This window comes from Pongo abelii, chromosome 4 (genome assembly GCF_028885655.2).
Source record: "Pongo abelii isolate AG06213 chromosome 4, NHGRI_mPonAbe1-v2.0_pri, whole genome shotgun sequence".
NCBI lineage: Eukaryota > Metazoa > Chordata > Mammalia > Primates > Hominidae > Pongo > Pongo abelii.
Genome location: NC_071989.2, coordinates 87550017 through 87565002, shown reverse-complemented (window position 1 = coordinate 87565002; position 14986 = coordinate 87550017). Strand labels below are relative to the sequence as shown.

General features: G+C 37.6%; 1 protein-coding gene across 7 annotated transcripts; it reads left to right on the top strand.

The window, feature by feature from the left end:
- The first annotated feature begins 232 nt into the window (after positions 1 to 232).
- MTX3 (metaxin 3) lies at positions 233 to 14777 on the top strand. 7 transcript variants are annotated; one of them, XR_010139978.1, is made up of 9 exons: positions 233 to 342; positions 835 to 904; positions 1268 to 1344; positions 2263 to 2355; positions 2863 to 3045; positions 3202 to 3278; positions 4426 to 4583; positions 4969 to 5065; positions 5864 to 5935. XR_010139978.1 is itself a non-coding variant. In XM_009240848.4 (9 exons), the coding sequence occupies exons 1-9, from the start codon at positions 262 to 264 to the stop codon at positions 7838 to 7840; spliced, it is 939 nt and encodes a 312-aa protein (XP_009239123.1). In that variant the 5' UTR covers positions 233 to 261; the 3' UTR covers positions 7841 to 14777. The 7 variants fall into 7 exon arrangements, 6 of the variants coding, with proteins under 6 accessions (XP_009239123.1, XP_009239125.1, XP_002815735.2 ...); XM_009240848.4 differs by lacking the exon at positions 4969 to 5065 and adding an exon at positions 7730 to 14777 and having other exon boundaries at positions 5864 to 5952; XM_009240850.3 differs by lacking the exon at positions 4969 to 5065 and adding an exon at positions 7648 to 14777 and having other exon boundaries at positions 5864 to 5952.
- The last annotated feature ends 209 nt before the right edge of the window (positions 14778 to 14986 follow it).

The window sequence follows — 14986 nt, the reverse complement described above, 5'->3', positions numbered from 1 at the left end:
GTTTGGAACACTCTAGGGATCTAATAAATATTAATATTTGAAGAATTACTGGTGGGTCTGTCTGACTTAAGGCGCAGAACTCTTACCCTTCAGGCCAAGCTGCTCCTAAGAGTTATTTTTAATCCCTCCAGTCGTTCTCTCCCTCATCTCTCAAGATCCCCCAAATTACCCTTCCCTCCTTTCGCCACGCCCCCGCGTTTCCACGTGCCGGAAATTAGGAGGCAAAGTACTTCCGGGATAGTAAAGGTCGGCCCCCGCAAGATGGCGGCCCCCTTGGAACTCAGTTGCTGGGGAGGCGGCTGGGGGCTCCCATCGGTTCACAGCGAGTCTCTGGTGGTGATGGTGAGGCCGCCTCGCGGGCCAGGGCGCAGGAGGAAGGGGCGGGGCCGGAGGCGCGAGGCTGACGCCCCAGTTTCCCGCTGCGCTGCGGGGTCCAGGAGGGACGGGCCGCTGCACGCTGCATTGCCCTGGGTTCCCTCCCACCGACGAATCCCAACCTGGCCTGTACCCCCGCCGAAGGCCGGCGGCAACGTCAAGGGTTCTCCGCTTGGCTCCGAGTTTTGTCCGCCTCACAAAGCTGTCTGGGCGGTGGAGTGAAACCCCGAAGCAAGGGGCGCGCCCTCCTTACTCTGCATCCCCAGGACCTTTTGGGGAACAAAGTCCCCGAAAGCCGGGTGGCTGGCGCCCGCGTCCCTACTTGAGATCACGGGGAGGGATGCGGCCTCAGTATCAGTCGCCTTCTGCCTTTGGGGGATGGGGCTGTGAAGTAAAGCTGCTCTGCAGCTTTGCATTACGCACTTGGTCTAAAATGTTTGATTGCAAACTCTGTTTCAGGCTTATGCCAAATTTTCTGGTGCACCCTTGAAAGTCAATGTGATAGATAACACCTGGAGAGGTTCAAGAGGTATAGTGTAAACCTTTACACTCCCCTTTCTGCAATCTTTTTTTTTTTCTTCTTCTTGCATTTAAAGCTGTGAGGTATATAGCTATAATATTGAGGATTTAGTTTCTTACCGTGACCTTGGCTCTGTGTTGTTTATGGTTTGATCATTCTGAGTAATATCTCAAAGTGCAAGCGAAATCACTGGAAATTATGAGAAACGAAAATGTTCTCTAGAATCGCTCTTTGTGAAACAGCAAAAAAACCAAGACAAGCTTACTAATTTTTTCCCCTCTAGATGTGCAACTGCTATAGTTTTTAGGATATTGGAATCTCTCAGAGGAAATCACACTGTGTCCTTGTATGTAAACTGCTTTTTGATTATAGGTGATGTACCAATTTTGACAACTGAAGACGACATGGTTTCTCAGCCAGCAAAAATACTAAACTTTTTAAGAAAACAGGTGGGTGGTTCACTTTGAAGAAGTAGATTGGTAGATTGTTGATCCCTGCATGTTGGGCTTTTTTTTTTTTTTTTTTTTGCCAACTCATTAGACAATTGGAGATACCTGGGACAAGATTTAAAAATAGATTTGAGACTGACTGCTCTAAAGCATGAGTTGTGTGATTTGAAAGTCATATGAAGAGGTAGTCAATTTATATTTTAATAAACTTTGCTTGAATTTTATTGAAATTTATATGTAAGTAGATTTAATTTAGCCATTTTCACTATTACACTTATTGATAGGATTGTCTGTTTTGTCACATAGTTGGTACATTTTTTGTGCTGGGCATGACACCTGAGTTCTCACCAGCTAGCAACTATATTATTTTTAAAAAGCTCTTATAGCAGTTTTATGGAATATTGTATCTAAATGTTTTAACAGTAGAGAGTTATGTATCCAAAATGTTTAAACATGTAAAGATTTATATGAATGCATAAGTTATTTGTTTTGCCAATACTGTACTTAAAAAAAATTGTGTCAATAACATTTTGAACTTTTATAAATTGGAAGGTTTTTTTCTTTTTTCATGGAGAGAAACACAGCCAATTGGAACTGTTTCCTTCTTGTTAAAAATAATAGTTGCTTTTATTAAGTTTGTGCTACATGCCATGCACTGAACTAGGTCATTAACAAGCATGAAAATAATAGTAGTTAATATTGTAACATTTATTGACCATATTGTGTATGTGATGCTGTGCTAAGAACTTTATGTGCATTAAGCAATAGGTTTCACTGGATTTGTATTTCTCTTTCTCCCATTTTAATACCACATTTGCTATTTGTAAGGAAAAATATGAATCCTGATTTGATTAGTTTTACTGTCTTTGGGCTACTCTTTGACTTCTGAGTTTCTTTGGTTTTATTTTTTTTTAATAGAAATATAATGCTGATTATGAACTCTCAGCAAAACAAGGGGCAGATACATTGGCTTATATTGCTCTCCTCGAAGAGAAGCTTCTCCCTGCAGTGGTAAGTGTTCTTAAATATTACAGTATTTTAGTAGCCTAGTTGCAGATGTACATAGTCTGTTTAGAAAAAAACCAATGAGAAAAGTCTTAAGAGAAAATTTTACTTATATGTTAATCTTAATTCCTTCATATTACTGTGAAACTGGATTCTGTTAGGCATTCAACTCATATGTGAAACAACAAAGTAAAATAAAATGTCATGTTGGAAATTCTTTGTGGGAGATGGATCTTTTTGCTCCATGTATAGAATTGGGTGTAATTCATTCATTCAACAAATGTTTATTGAACACCTGCTGTGTGTCAGGCCTTGTTCTGGGTGTTTGGAAGATAGCAGTCAACAAAACTCACACATTTAAAATAATCTTGTTTTATCCTGAGTCATTCTAACTGGAAAATTTGTATGAAGACACTTCATGTAAAGATATTTATGAAAAACTCTCATGTTGATTGAGTGATCTTTCATTTAATAAAAGAACATCCTTGTAGTGTTTTTTCTCTTCTTTTGCAGCTTCACACATTCTGGGTTGAGAGTGACAATTACTTTACTGTGACAAAGCCATGGTTTGCTTCACAAATTCCTTTTCCTTTGAGTTTGATCCTGCCTGGAAGAATGTCTAAGGGAGCACTGAACAGGATTCTCCTGACCAGAGGACAGCCTCCCCTCTACCACCTCCGAGAAGTGGAAGCGCAGGTATAGTATGGATTATTCTTTAAGCAAGGGCCCTAGAGAGAAAGGACAAGATAAAACGCAGACATGAGTTTACCTAGAGATGCCTTCCTCAAAAGTAGTTTTAGAGTATTTTTTCTACTTTTTTCTACTTTTGAGATATAATTTCATCCTTATTAGATATACAGAGATGCCAAGGAGTGCCTAAATCTTCTATCAAACAGATTGGGAACATCTCAGTTTTTCTTTGGAGATACGTGAGTATTCCCTTAAAAATCATTTTGATATTTTGTGCACATATATTCAGTGAGCAGCTATTTAAAGCAAGTCCTCTTATCTCCCCAAAAGATGAGTTTTTCACTTAAAAAAGAAACAAGATTTAGGCCGGTGCGGTGGCTCATGCCTGTAATCACAGCACTTTGGGAGGCCGAGTTGGGTGGATCACCTGAGGCCAGGAGTTCAAGACCAGCCTGCCCAACATGGCAAAACCCCATCTCTACTAAAAATACAAAAAATTAGCTGGGCGTGATGGTGGGCACCTGTAATCCCAGCTACTTGGGAGGCTGAGGCAGGAGAATCGCTTGAACCTGGGAGGTGGAGGTTGCAGTGAGCTGAGATCACGCCACTGCACTCCAGCCTGGGTGACAAGAGTGAAACTCCGTGTCAAAAAACCAAAACAAACAAGAAAAAAATTTAATGGGCTTTTATTATAGGAAACTTTTTCTACCAGTGATAATCTAACATTGACTTAATAGGCTGCATATGTGAATTTAAAACACCTAAGACTGTTCCCACTCTGCCTCCAGCCTATTTAACATTTGTGAGTAAAGATGAATCTATAAGGACAATTTCATTTTCTTCTAGAGTCTAAGCTACTCAATGAGTAAAACCTTAGTTGCATCATTTTTATGAACTAAAATGGATAGTAAACCTTTTAAGAGATTTTACCGTGTAATTCAGAATTGAGAATTTTGAAAAAAAAATTAAACACCATCCCAAGTTAGTGTTTTCTTATGTGCTTAAAAAAATCCTTAATTTAATATTTTCTTTTCTTTTCTTTTTTTTTTTTTTTTGAGATGGAGTCTCGCTTTTGTCGCCCAGGCTAGAGTGCAGTGGCATGATCTTGGCTCATTGCAACCTCCACCTCCTGGGTTCAAGCAATTCTCCTGCCTCAACCTCCCAAGTAGCTGGGTTACAGGTGCCTGCCACCACGCCCGGCTTTTTTTGTATTTTTAGTAGAGACAGGGTTTCACCATGTTGGCCAGGCTTATCTCGAACTCCTGACCTCAAGTGATCTGCCCCCCTTGATCTCCCAAAGTGCAGGGATTACAGGCGTGAGCCACTGCACCCGGCCTTCAGTTAATATTGTCTTATGTGCTTTAAAAATCCTTAATTTATTTCTAGGCCTTCTACCTTGGATGCCTATGTTTTTGGTTTTCTTGCACCTCTTTACAAAGTACGGTTTCCTAAAGTTCAGCTACAAGAACATCTGAAACAGCTCTCCAACCTCTGTCGCTTTTGTGATGACATCCTGAGCAGTTATTTTAGGCTTAGTCTTGGAGGTAAGCTGGCTGTTTTTCAGCTAATGTTTGTTTGCATATTCTCCTATGTATGTATAAGCAAAATTCACTACTTATTTTAATTTTAGAAGTTTGCGTATTGTCTTTAAATAGTGGTTTATAGCACTTCAAGGATTTGTGTTTTTCCGACTTCATTTTTATTCTCATGTTAGTTCTTATTTAAATAGATAAATAGATATTTGCCTTTTATCTATTTGTCTGGATTTTTACATTTCTTGCTTCTTGTTCTTTAAATATTACCCCTTTGAAGTGGGTCATTTTCTTCTGAAAGGTTAAAACCACAGGTATTAAGTCTTTGCTGAAAAACAATATTTATCCTAATGCAAATGGGCAATTACTTTAAATGATTTTTACCTGCTGCTTCTAGCATTTTCCTGCATGAACAGAAATCAGCAGTAGATTGATTTTGGTGAGGTACACTCCCATGATTCCACTACTTGAAAACTGATTGCATCAGAATGGAGGTATAGTAAATAGAGGGCACCTGTTACTTAGGATGTGCTTCTTTGAGAGAGTGGGGCCTTGTGCTTAAGTGATTCAGATACTAAATTTCTATTGGGAGGGTTGGCTGAAATTGTCCTTTTAAGAAACAGGTTATAAAGATAGCTGGCTTAGGTGGACAGTTTATTATTTTATGGTGGGTTATGTATTCTGTATACAGGAAGGGGTTAGTAGTTTGGGAGTCATGAAATTAATGTTCAACCTTGTTAACTTGGGAGAAGTGGTTAGCAAACCTGATTATTTGACAGATAAAAAATCTTGGGTCCTATTCCAGACTTATTAAATTAGAATCTTATAGGCATCAATCCTAGGAATTTGTATTTTTAAGTTCTTCTAAATACTTTGGATGTCTGGTGGGCAGCTTTTTGGGAGTTACTGCCTTAGAAAACTATCCAGATAGTTGTGACCAAAGACCTATTTGAAATGGGTGCGAGAAAGGAATAGCTTAAACTTGAGAAGGAAATGAGGACTACTGTGCTTTTTTTTTTTTTAAATACTAATTATTGTGGCCAGTTGCAGAACACTTGGTTAGCAGTGTCTACTTAGTGGATAAATTTTTGTCCGTTTTGCTCAGGGTTTAGTTTTGGAGCATTCGAATCCCTCTCTTCACCTTTAAACCCAGAATGGTTTTCCTCTGTGCCTTTTTTGGGGAGGGTGGGGCACTGGACAGGGTGGGTAGACTCAAAATTCTTTCAATCTAAATAGCTTTAAAGGCTTTAAAAATTTCCTGTCTTTCTCTGATTTCTGTCCTGGCTTCTTAGGCATCTCTCCAGCTGGACAAGAAACGGTAGATGCAAATCTGCAGAAACTCACACAACTTGTAAATAAGGAATCCAACTTGATTGAAAAGGTCAAGTCTACTTCAATCATTTTATCATAGTTTAGTATTTTCCTTTCTGTAGCTAATATTGTCATTTGGGTCACGCATTAACTGTACCCTTTTAGTTTTTTTATAGAGTTTGTTTTTCAGAAAACTGTTTAAATATACTTTCACTAAAGTTGTATGTAACATAGTGTTTTGAAGCCAATAGTGGCCTGATTGGGGAAAGATCAGATAAGAGTATTGGGTTTACTTTTGCCACACAATTAGTACCCTTTAAGCTAGGAAATCCAAAAGATTGGCTTTAAAAAAAAAACAAAGCGGCTGGGCGCAGTGGCTCACTCCTGTAATCCCAGCACTTTGGGAGGCCGAGGCGGGCAGATCATGAGATCAGGAGATCGAGACCATCCTGGCTAATACAGTGAAACCCCACCTCTACTAAAAATACAAAAAATTAGCTGGGCGTGGTGGCGGGCGCCTGTAGTCCCAGCTACTTAGGAGGCTGAGGCAGGAGAATGGCGTGAACCCAGGAGGCGGAGCTTGCAGTGAGCTGAGATCGCGCTACTGCACTCCAGCCTGGGCGACAGAGCGAGACTCCATCTGAAAAAAACACAAAAAAAACAAAGCAAAAACACTTCTTGCTTGTGTGTCTGCCTCTCTGTCTCTTAATGTTTCTTAAGATAGTAAGCACTGGGCTTATCCTTTCTTATTAACAGCACCATGTTCTTTTCTTCTTTCCACATGAAAGTTTTATTTTTTCTCCTTCTTGTTCTTCTCTGCTCTAGATATAGTTTATAGTTTTTCACCAGTGTAGGTATTTTGCCACTTGGGGTGTTCTTTTCATGAGAGAAACATTGAGGAACTGGGTAGGGGAGAGAGCCAACAAAGGAAATTTCAAGTGTGATTCTAGTAGGAAAAATACCAAGAGGTTACATATTTTTTCCCCAGTGACTGATAAGCTTGCCTTTTTTTTTTTTTCCTGATACAAATAGTAATACTTACTATTTTACAAACTCATAGGGCAATGAGGCCTGATGACACTGGCTAACAGTTTTTGAGGTCCGCCACTGTGTTATTTGAGCTTGATGTGGGTTACCTCATTTAGAACTGATCCAGTGTTTGGAAAACCGCTGGATTAGATTTAAAGAATTTATCTTTCTTTTTGTCTAATGTCCTAGCTTCCTTTGGTCTACATACTCTCAGTTTTAAAAAGCTGGTCTTTTTTGATTGGAGTACAGGTCATTTTCATTGAGGTAAAGAAGTATAGTTGAAAGAATAATAGTTTTGGAATCAGAAGACCAGGGTTCAAGTTTCAGCTCTCATACTAGCTTGTGACGTGGGGCAAATCACTTAACCTTACAGAGTCTCGTTTTGCTCATCTGTACAACAGGGAAGGTCTGTGTCTGCCTTTTCTTCATAGCGTATCGGGAAGATCAAATAAGATACTGTATGTGAACATAGTTTGCAAACTGGAGCTTAGTGTAACAGTACTGCTTTTACACTTACTATCAGAAGACCTCTTTAAGTTATGGTTGAGTTCAGTAGAATATTTATTTTGTGGAATTAACTCTAATTCCGTGAAGGTATCAGGAATGAGCCACATTGCTTTTTACAGAAACTGAGTCAGCTGGTATTTGAGGTATGACATTTAGAATTCTTGAGATTATTTGTAAGAAAAAGGTTTCTCTAGCAGCCCAGGAAACGTATGGTTCTGTTCTCTTCTAGGCTATAGTTTGGATGGGGAGGCCACAGTCCACATAAGCGGTGCCACAGCATTAGTCAGATGTATCTTTTGTACTTTCTACAGATGGATGACAATCTTCGCCAAAGCCCTCAGCTTCCTCCTCGGAAACTGCCAACACTTAAATTGACTCCAGCAGAAGAAGAAAATAATTCCTTCCAACGGCTTTCACCCTGACAATAGTCATGGTTTGTGGCCAAAGTCAAATGATTGTTGCAGTAATCTCTTACACCAAGTGTGTGAAGGCAACAAGAAGATACCATAATAGGTGTTAAGGAAGACTCTAAACCAAAAGGAACTTTCTATGCCATCTATTTTTACTGTTATTATTAGGAAGCTTGTATTCTAGCTTGGCACTGCATTTTTAATAACATCAAAGAGAATGCTAAATGAACTTGGTTGGGGGAGGGGAAGAAAAACACATGGTACTGTATACAAAGAACTGCCTTAATCATGGCAGATTTTTGCCTTTGGTTCACATGTTGCTGACCAAAAGCTACAATTCGTTCTGAATGTGCACTCCTAATTTATTTGAGTTAATTTATTCAATTTATTAACTTAGTTTTCTTAGACCAGGCTGAATACCTAATATGTGGCTTTTTGGCTGAGGCTTTTTACTTCTGTTTAGAAATTTGATGCCTATTTTAGGAACCAGAAAAAGATAAATTGCTTCACTAGAGGAGACCATATTTAACTTTAAAAAGTGATGAGGAATGTGCTTTTTAATTATGCTCTCATAAGTCTAATCTTTTGGGGGTTTAGTAGCACATAGATAAATATTAAAGGTGGTTAACGTATAATATCTGATAATACTCATTTCAATATAACATTGGTCTTTGCTGATGTGTTTTGATATAGGTTAGGAAGGGTTCTTTTAGTTTACTTGGGCGAATGTGGCAGTTTTAGACCTATGTCTTTGTAGTACATCTTTAGTTGTCTTTCTTGTATTAATTCCAGAAGAAGTGAATGTACTGGTTATCGTTACTATGCTAGGCTGTAAAATCTTACTGAAATTGCCCACTTGTTAGACTACTCAGGAGGAGCCCATGGCCAGGGTAGTAGAAATACTGTGCATCTGGTCCAAGTTTTCTATGCTTGGCTCAGGCTAATATTCTTTCATAAGATGCATATCATGTAGTCAAAAGCTTTCTGACAACCAATTATTTTTCATACGTTTCACTTATAGTCGAAGAATACAAAGGAACAATCAGAAATAGCAGCTTTTAACAAATATTTTCTATTTATTGGTTGCTGAACTGTTAAGGGATTTGCTGTGTGGTAATTTTACTTATAATAGAAACTTGCTTATTTTAGTGGCTGAGGTGCTTCTGGTGTCCTAAAACCACTTCTGAGGTTTTTAAAGTGTAGAACCATGTTTTTGATTAGTGTCTTAAAAGATTACTGTGGTGCTCAGCAGATCTTATCAAGTCGTGCAGGAACCCATATGTTAAGAAAATGAGCTTTGTAGTCAAAAGACTCATCTAATTTGAGCTGAGTGGAGCTCAGCTGTGTTTGACCCACATCCTCCCAATTTGTTCTGTATTTAGGTAGTTATTTATACAAGAGTCTTTAAGTCATTGTAAATATTTCTTCTTGAAAGTTTTAACTAAGAAATAAGGTAGTCTTCAAAATCTTGGTCATCTGTTTGGATTAGGGAAAGTACCTCATGAGTTGCACATTACTTCTACAACAGGGTGTGTGTGTGTGTGTTTGTGTTATTGATCTTCAAAGGCAGATTGTTAAGATTCCAGCAATCTGAAATCTATTATTCCAGCAGTCTGAAACCTAAATATTTTATATTGGAAATCAAGACTGTGAGACTTTATTGTCCTCTAGGATGGATGTATATTGGAGAAGGGTGGTTAGCATATTCATCAGACATCTGCTTATGCTTTGGTCAAGGCCAGTCATTTTTAATTATGATTTATATTAGACCCTCCAAAAAGTATTTGAAATATATTACAGTTATAACATACAAGTACATTACATGTATATTACAAGTATGTTACATGTAAAACAGGACAATTTAAAATTTTTAAATTTTAAACAATTAAAAAAATTTAAAAATTTAAATTAAAAAAATTAAAAATTTGTAGAACCATATCAACACTGACAGATTCTAAAATTAAGCAGTAAATTTAACTCCAAGTTTCTCCATGGGCAAAGTCAAAAGATAATGCTAGGTTATGTCAATTTTTCTTTCAATAAAACTGCTAATGTCTATTAGGAAGAAAAATGTGTTTAAAGTTTTACAGGAACGTGGAGCTCATGTTCTTCTGATATGTAGACTTTGATAAAGAAGCATACTGTAATGTTTTATGAACTGAAATTTTAATCAAAAGAGGTCATTTTAGAATAACAAGTATTTGTCTTTTTTAGTAGAGGGAATGACTGTCAATATGATTTATATGTTTTTGTGTCATCCCTACTTCAAACTGCCGTTAGCCTTACATTCTCACTGTAGTCCATAATGCTTCCAGATCACCTTTTCCTAAGATGCAACGTGTGATTTTAGTGAGAGTTTATACGTTGGGTTACTTAGTTGAGCTATTTATGTATAAGCAAATGAGATGACAGGAAGCTGTAACTGAGCACAAAGTACGTTAGGGACCAGCCACACAAATAGGAAGCTCTTAGAAAAGAACTTTTTTTTTTTTTTTTTTTTTTTTTGAGACAGTTTCGCTGTTGTTGCCCAGGCTGGAGTGCAGTGGTGCAGTCTCGGCTCACTGCAACCTCCACCTCCTGGGTTCAAGCAAGTCTCCTGTCTCAGCCTCCCAAGTAGCTGGGATTACAGGCATGTGCCACCACGCCCAGCTAATTTTGTATTTTTTTTTAGTAGAGACGGGGTTTCACCATGTTGGTCAGGCTGGTCTTGACCTCCTGACCTCAAGTAATTCACCTGCCTTGGCCTCCCAAAGTGCTGGGATTACAGGTGTGAGCCACTGCACCCGGCCAAAAAGAACATTTTGTCAATCTGAACAGAGCACAGAACATTTTTTCAGACTGAACAGACTGCAGGACCAGCCTGTCATGATATGTTTTGGATAAAGTTTGAGTTCATTGGGATAAATGGTCCACAATCTTAAACAGAATACTGTGAGCCAATGCCTTTTGGAAGTGATGGTGGAGGATAATATGATTAAAGGGAACATGCTTGTGTTTATTTTTGTTGGTAGTTAATGATTAGAAAAACTAGATAATTCCCATAAGATGAAGATCTTCCATGAACAAACTACCATCAATCATCCATCAGATTGATTTTTTTTTTTTTTAAGTAACACTAGAGAAGCTATAAAGAACATTGAAGGTGGTCATTCCTTCAGAACTGTGTTTTGACCACACAAAAAGTGGGCATTAACAAACCAAATTTCAACTTAAGTCTGTTTGTATTATATTGGGGGTGCTGCAAGACTGGAGATTTTATAAAAGCAAGCATTTTTATTTCCATTTATAATTTCTATTCAATATTGCTAGATATATTAACATGAAGGAACGGGGAAACTTATTTCAATCAAAGCTAAAATTTTCAGAAGTCTGTAAAAATGGAAAAACACCATTGAAAGAGACAGAAATAAGTAATGGCGATAGTATCTTAGAAAACCTGTTGGTTAAGGCAGCTGCATGTGATAAAAGTGGTATTTGAACTTGGTAGTGTTTCCTTAGAACCTCTTCCAAAAATATGCATTTACCAGCCTTGTTACAATTTTTGACAGTTTTTCATCAACTGTCAAAAACTTTAACCCTTTTAAAACCTAGATATAAATGCTTACATGTAAAGACAGGAAGCTAAGCAATGGGTACCTGGGATCTCTCTGGACTATTTTTATAACTTCTTCTGAGTCTAAGTATTTCAAAATAAAAGTGGTTTTAAAGTAAATTCATAGATTAAATGTATCATTATCTATATAAACTATGATTTAAAACTTTACTTTTCCAAACATAGTATTCAACTTAGTTGAATAAATATATGATAGAAGTTAAATACAATTTTTATTTCATTCTTAAGAAAAACTCATGTTTGTAACAAATGATATCTAAAGATCTATTTTGCCTTACCAGAAAAGAAAGAAAAACCCTAAAACCAAAAACGCCTTTTCCCTAGGATGTCAAAAATGCTGTGATTTAAAATATCTAATTATATTTTTTTCTTTCTGTGGTAGCGGGGTTTACTTCTGAGGATAAAATATTTTGAAAAAGTTCTGTCCCTTGATGTGGTAGTTCTCCCGTGCCTTGTACTTGTTCTCTCTCCATATGCACAGTGTGACAAGAAGCTCACCTTTAATGAAGAAGGTGTAGCTTTTCGTTTTAAGCTGTAATTGTCTTTGTCTTGATTTGGCTGTTTTTATAACTGAAATCCTGAGCAACAGAGATAATTTGGGTGGTAATGATCATCTTTTGTATATGTTCTTGATGTTAAGAAATATTTTTTGCTGCCATTCAGCTTTGTGGAATTTATGTTTACTTTTCAATATTTTCATATTTCTTAACCAGATTTTAAAGAAATTTGTTGTTAGTTACATGAAATCAAAGGTCAGTTAGTAATCCCATTATCCTCAAACTTGAAGTTTCATTGGATGTTCAAAATGCTAATTTTCGCAGAGATATGAGGATAAATTAGTTTTAGTTTGTGTTTTTAAGGGTTTGCAAAATAATTTGGCTCCCAAACTCTTGTTGGGGTGTAGTGTTTGCTAGGAGCCCAGGTTACCTGCCCTGGACTTAAATTGTGATTGAAGTGGAGAGGTACTCTAGGAGTTTAAAAAGACACAAAATTATTTTTTTCCAGACTAGTGTGCCATGGATTTCTGATAAGAATTAACATTCTTGAACAAAGGTATCAGAAAGGGTAACTCGAGTTGAAGGTTTGTGAATAGAAAGGGAAATGTGATAGAAGATTATTCAGAACAAAATAAATAGACAAAATAACAAAAGACAGGAAAATAAGTCTCTTTGTATCCTTATTAATCATTTGAAATTATGCTATAATTTTTTTTAAACCTCACCTTTTTGGTTCCGGGTGAAGCAGTTCCTAAAGGAGTGTTTTGTCAGAATATATTGTTAGGTGAATAGAGGGTTCTGTGGCCAAGTAAGTTTGGGAAATAGTGAGTTAGACAAAGTTGAGTTACTGTTGGCCTTTCAGACCTTTGATACGCTAATGTGCATTTTAAATCTCCAAGAAGCACCTCTATTTTATACATCATTTCCCTAATTTATTTTAATATGGATTTTTTGTTTTTGTTTTCTTGAGATGGAGTCTTGGTCTTGTCACCCAGGCTGGAGTGCAGTGGCACGATCTCGGCTCACTACAACCTCCGCCTCCCAGGTTCAAGCGATTCTCCTGCCTCAGCCTCCCAATTTACTGGGATTACAGGCGCCCACCACCACGCCCAGCTAATTTTTGTATTTTTAGTAGAGATGGGGTTTCACCATGTTGACCAGGCTGATTTTGAACTCCTGACCTCAGGTGATTCTGCCTGCCTCACCCTCCCAGAGTGCTGGAATTACGGGTATGAGCCACTGTCCCCGGCCGGATTTTTTTAAAAGTAGGTATCTTTTGGGATTTATGTTCTGAGAGATACACCTAAGGAAATGCTGCCCTACAGTGTTTTTGCTAGTTTATACTCATTACAAAGGTTTCTTATTGTTGGGTGCCCCTCTAGCCAGTGGTAGTAAAATGGGAAGAGACAGGTCAAGACTCCCTTGGACCATGGCATTGAGAGAGGGATGGCTGTCGGCATAGATATGTTGGTTATTTAGGCATTTGTGAGGGGAGCCCCTGGCTCTTCCAGCCTGTTTCCTTAGAATCCCAGTTGGCTGGGAACAGCTGTACAAGGGTTTGAACTGGTGGTTTCAGCAGACTACCCAGTTCCTAAGCATCCATGAGATAGAGGGAATCAACTTGTATTTCCAGAACAATTTTCCAAACCTTTTCTGGCTGTACTTTAAAAGTGCCAAAAAGGGAATGCATGTTTATGACAATAAAGTCACATACAAGCTAGTATGATACATACATCATAGAAAGCTTATAGTTGCTCAGTGACAAAGCAAAGGAAGTTTAATATTTTCCAGTTTTGTTCATTACCGAAGACAGTCTAAGGTTCATAGTTTTCACTAAATTCTAAGCAGATTCTATATCCTGAAACATTTAAACCTCACTAGGCCTTCAATTTTGAGAGGGTTAGCTAAATATGTTTGATATCACTTCAGAGTCTAAAACCAGATTACTAATCATGTGTAAGGAAGCATTTTGTGTGTCTTTGCAATGTATACAATTGCATTATTTGGAACACCATTTTGAGTGTGTATTTGAGAGAAAGCTCGCCTGTGGGTTTTGAGTTGTGGTGTAATGGTGAACATGTAGCCACGTGAAAGGCCATTGGATCTTTGTTCTGATTCTTCAGTCATCTTCTTGCAAATTCAGAGAAATGTCTTTTAATCATTTCGTTTTCATATCCCAGATCCTTGGAAATCATGAAAAATAACTTGCCAGAGTTTGCATCAGCCCTCAATAAGTCATGAACCATAGAGAAGGCCATGGGGCCATTTATTCTTTGGACCGTTGGCTACTTCTGAAGTGCTGGCTTCCTTCTCTCTAGGAGGAGTCATGTACTCAAGCTTTTAAGTTAAATGCATAAAAATGAGTTTTACTTCTCTTCTGATTTGATTTTTAATTTTATGAAATGGGAAATAATGTTTTTCCATTTTTCTGTTCATTTTGAAGTGGGAATTTGAGGTGTTTGTAATGTCATGTTACTGTTCTGAAAGATTGACAGTAAAGAAGACAAGAAATATATGTATGTAGTATGCATATTAGTTTTGTCCCACCAAGCCTATCTTTGAATGGCAAACATTTTAAAAACATCTGTTCTAGTTGCACAACTACTCTAGCTTCATTATAAAGTAAACAGTCTTAAAGTAAGCAATGTTGGCCATAATTTCAATATTCTAGCCTTGCCGAGTGTGAATATATTTTAGTCAGAGACTATGTATAAATACACTAAAGTGGTGATGGTGATCAATATTGTAAAGAATTTATTCTGATAAATGAGAAACTGGATATAATGTCAAAATAGCTATTTTCTCAATAAAAATCTCAAATCTCCTGACTGCTTATTAATTCTCGATTTAATGTTATTCTTTGAGGTAAATCTTTTCATTGCGAAGAGTTTTTTGGTGGTTGAATGTAGTTGTTCAGGGCTGGGACTGAGCTGTAGACATAGCAGGTTTTTAAAAAATGTCCATTCTTTTTTTTTTGAGACAGAGTTTGGCTCTTATCACCCAGGCTGGAGTGCAATGGTGTGAGCTCGGCTCACTGCAACCTCCGCC

Bases quoted from the DNA above. Each gene is read 5' to 3' on its own strand.
- MTX3 (XM_009240848.4), top strand. From the start codon at position 262: ATGGCGGCCCCCTTGGAACTCAGTTGCTGGGGAGGCGGCTGGGGGCTC. The intron at 2,356-2,862 runs GTAAGTGTTCTT...CTTCTTTTGCAG, and splicing joins AGAAGCTTCTCCCTGCAGTG to CTTCACACATTCTGGGTTGA. The intron at 3,046-3,201 runs GTATAGTATGGA...CATCCTTATTAG, and splicing joins TCCGAGAAGTGGAAGCGCAG to ATATACAGAGATGCCAAGGA.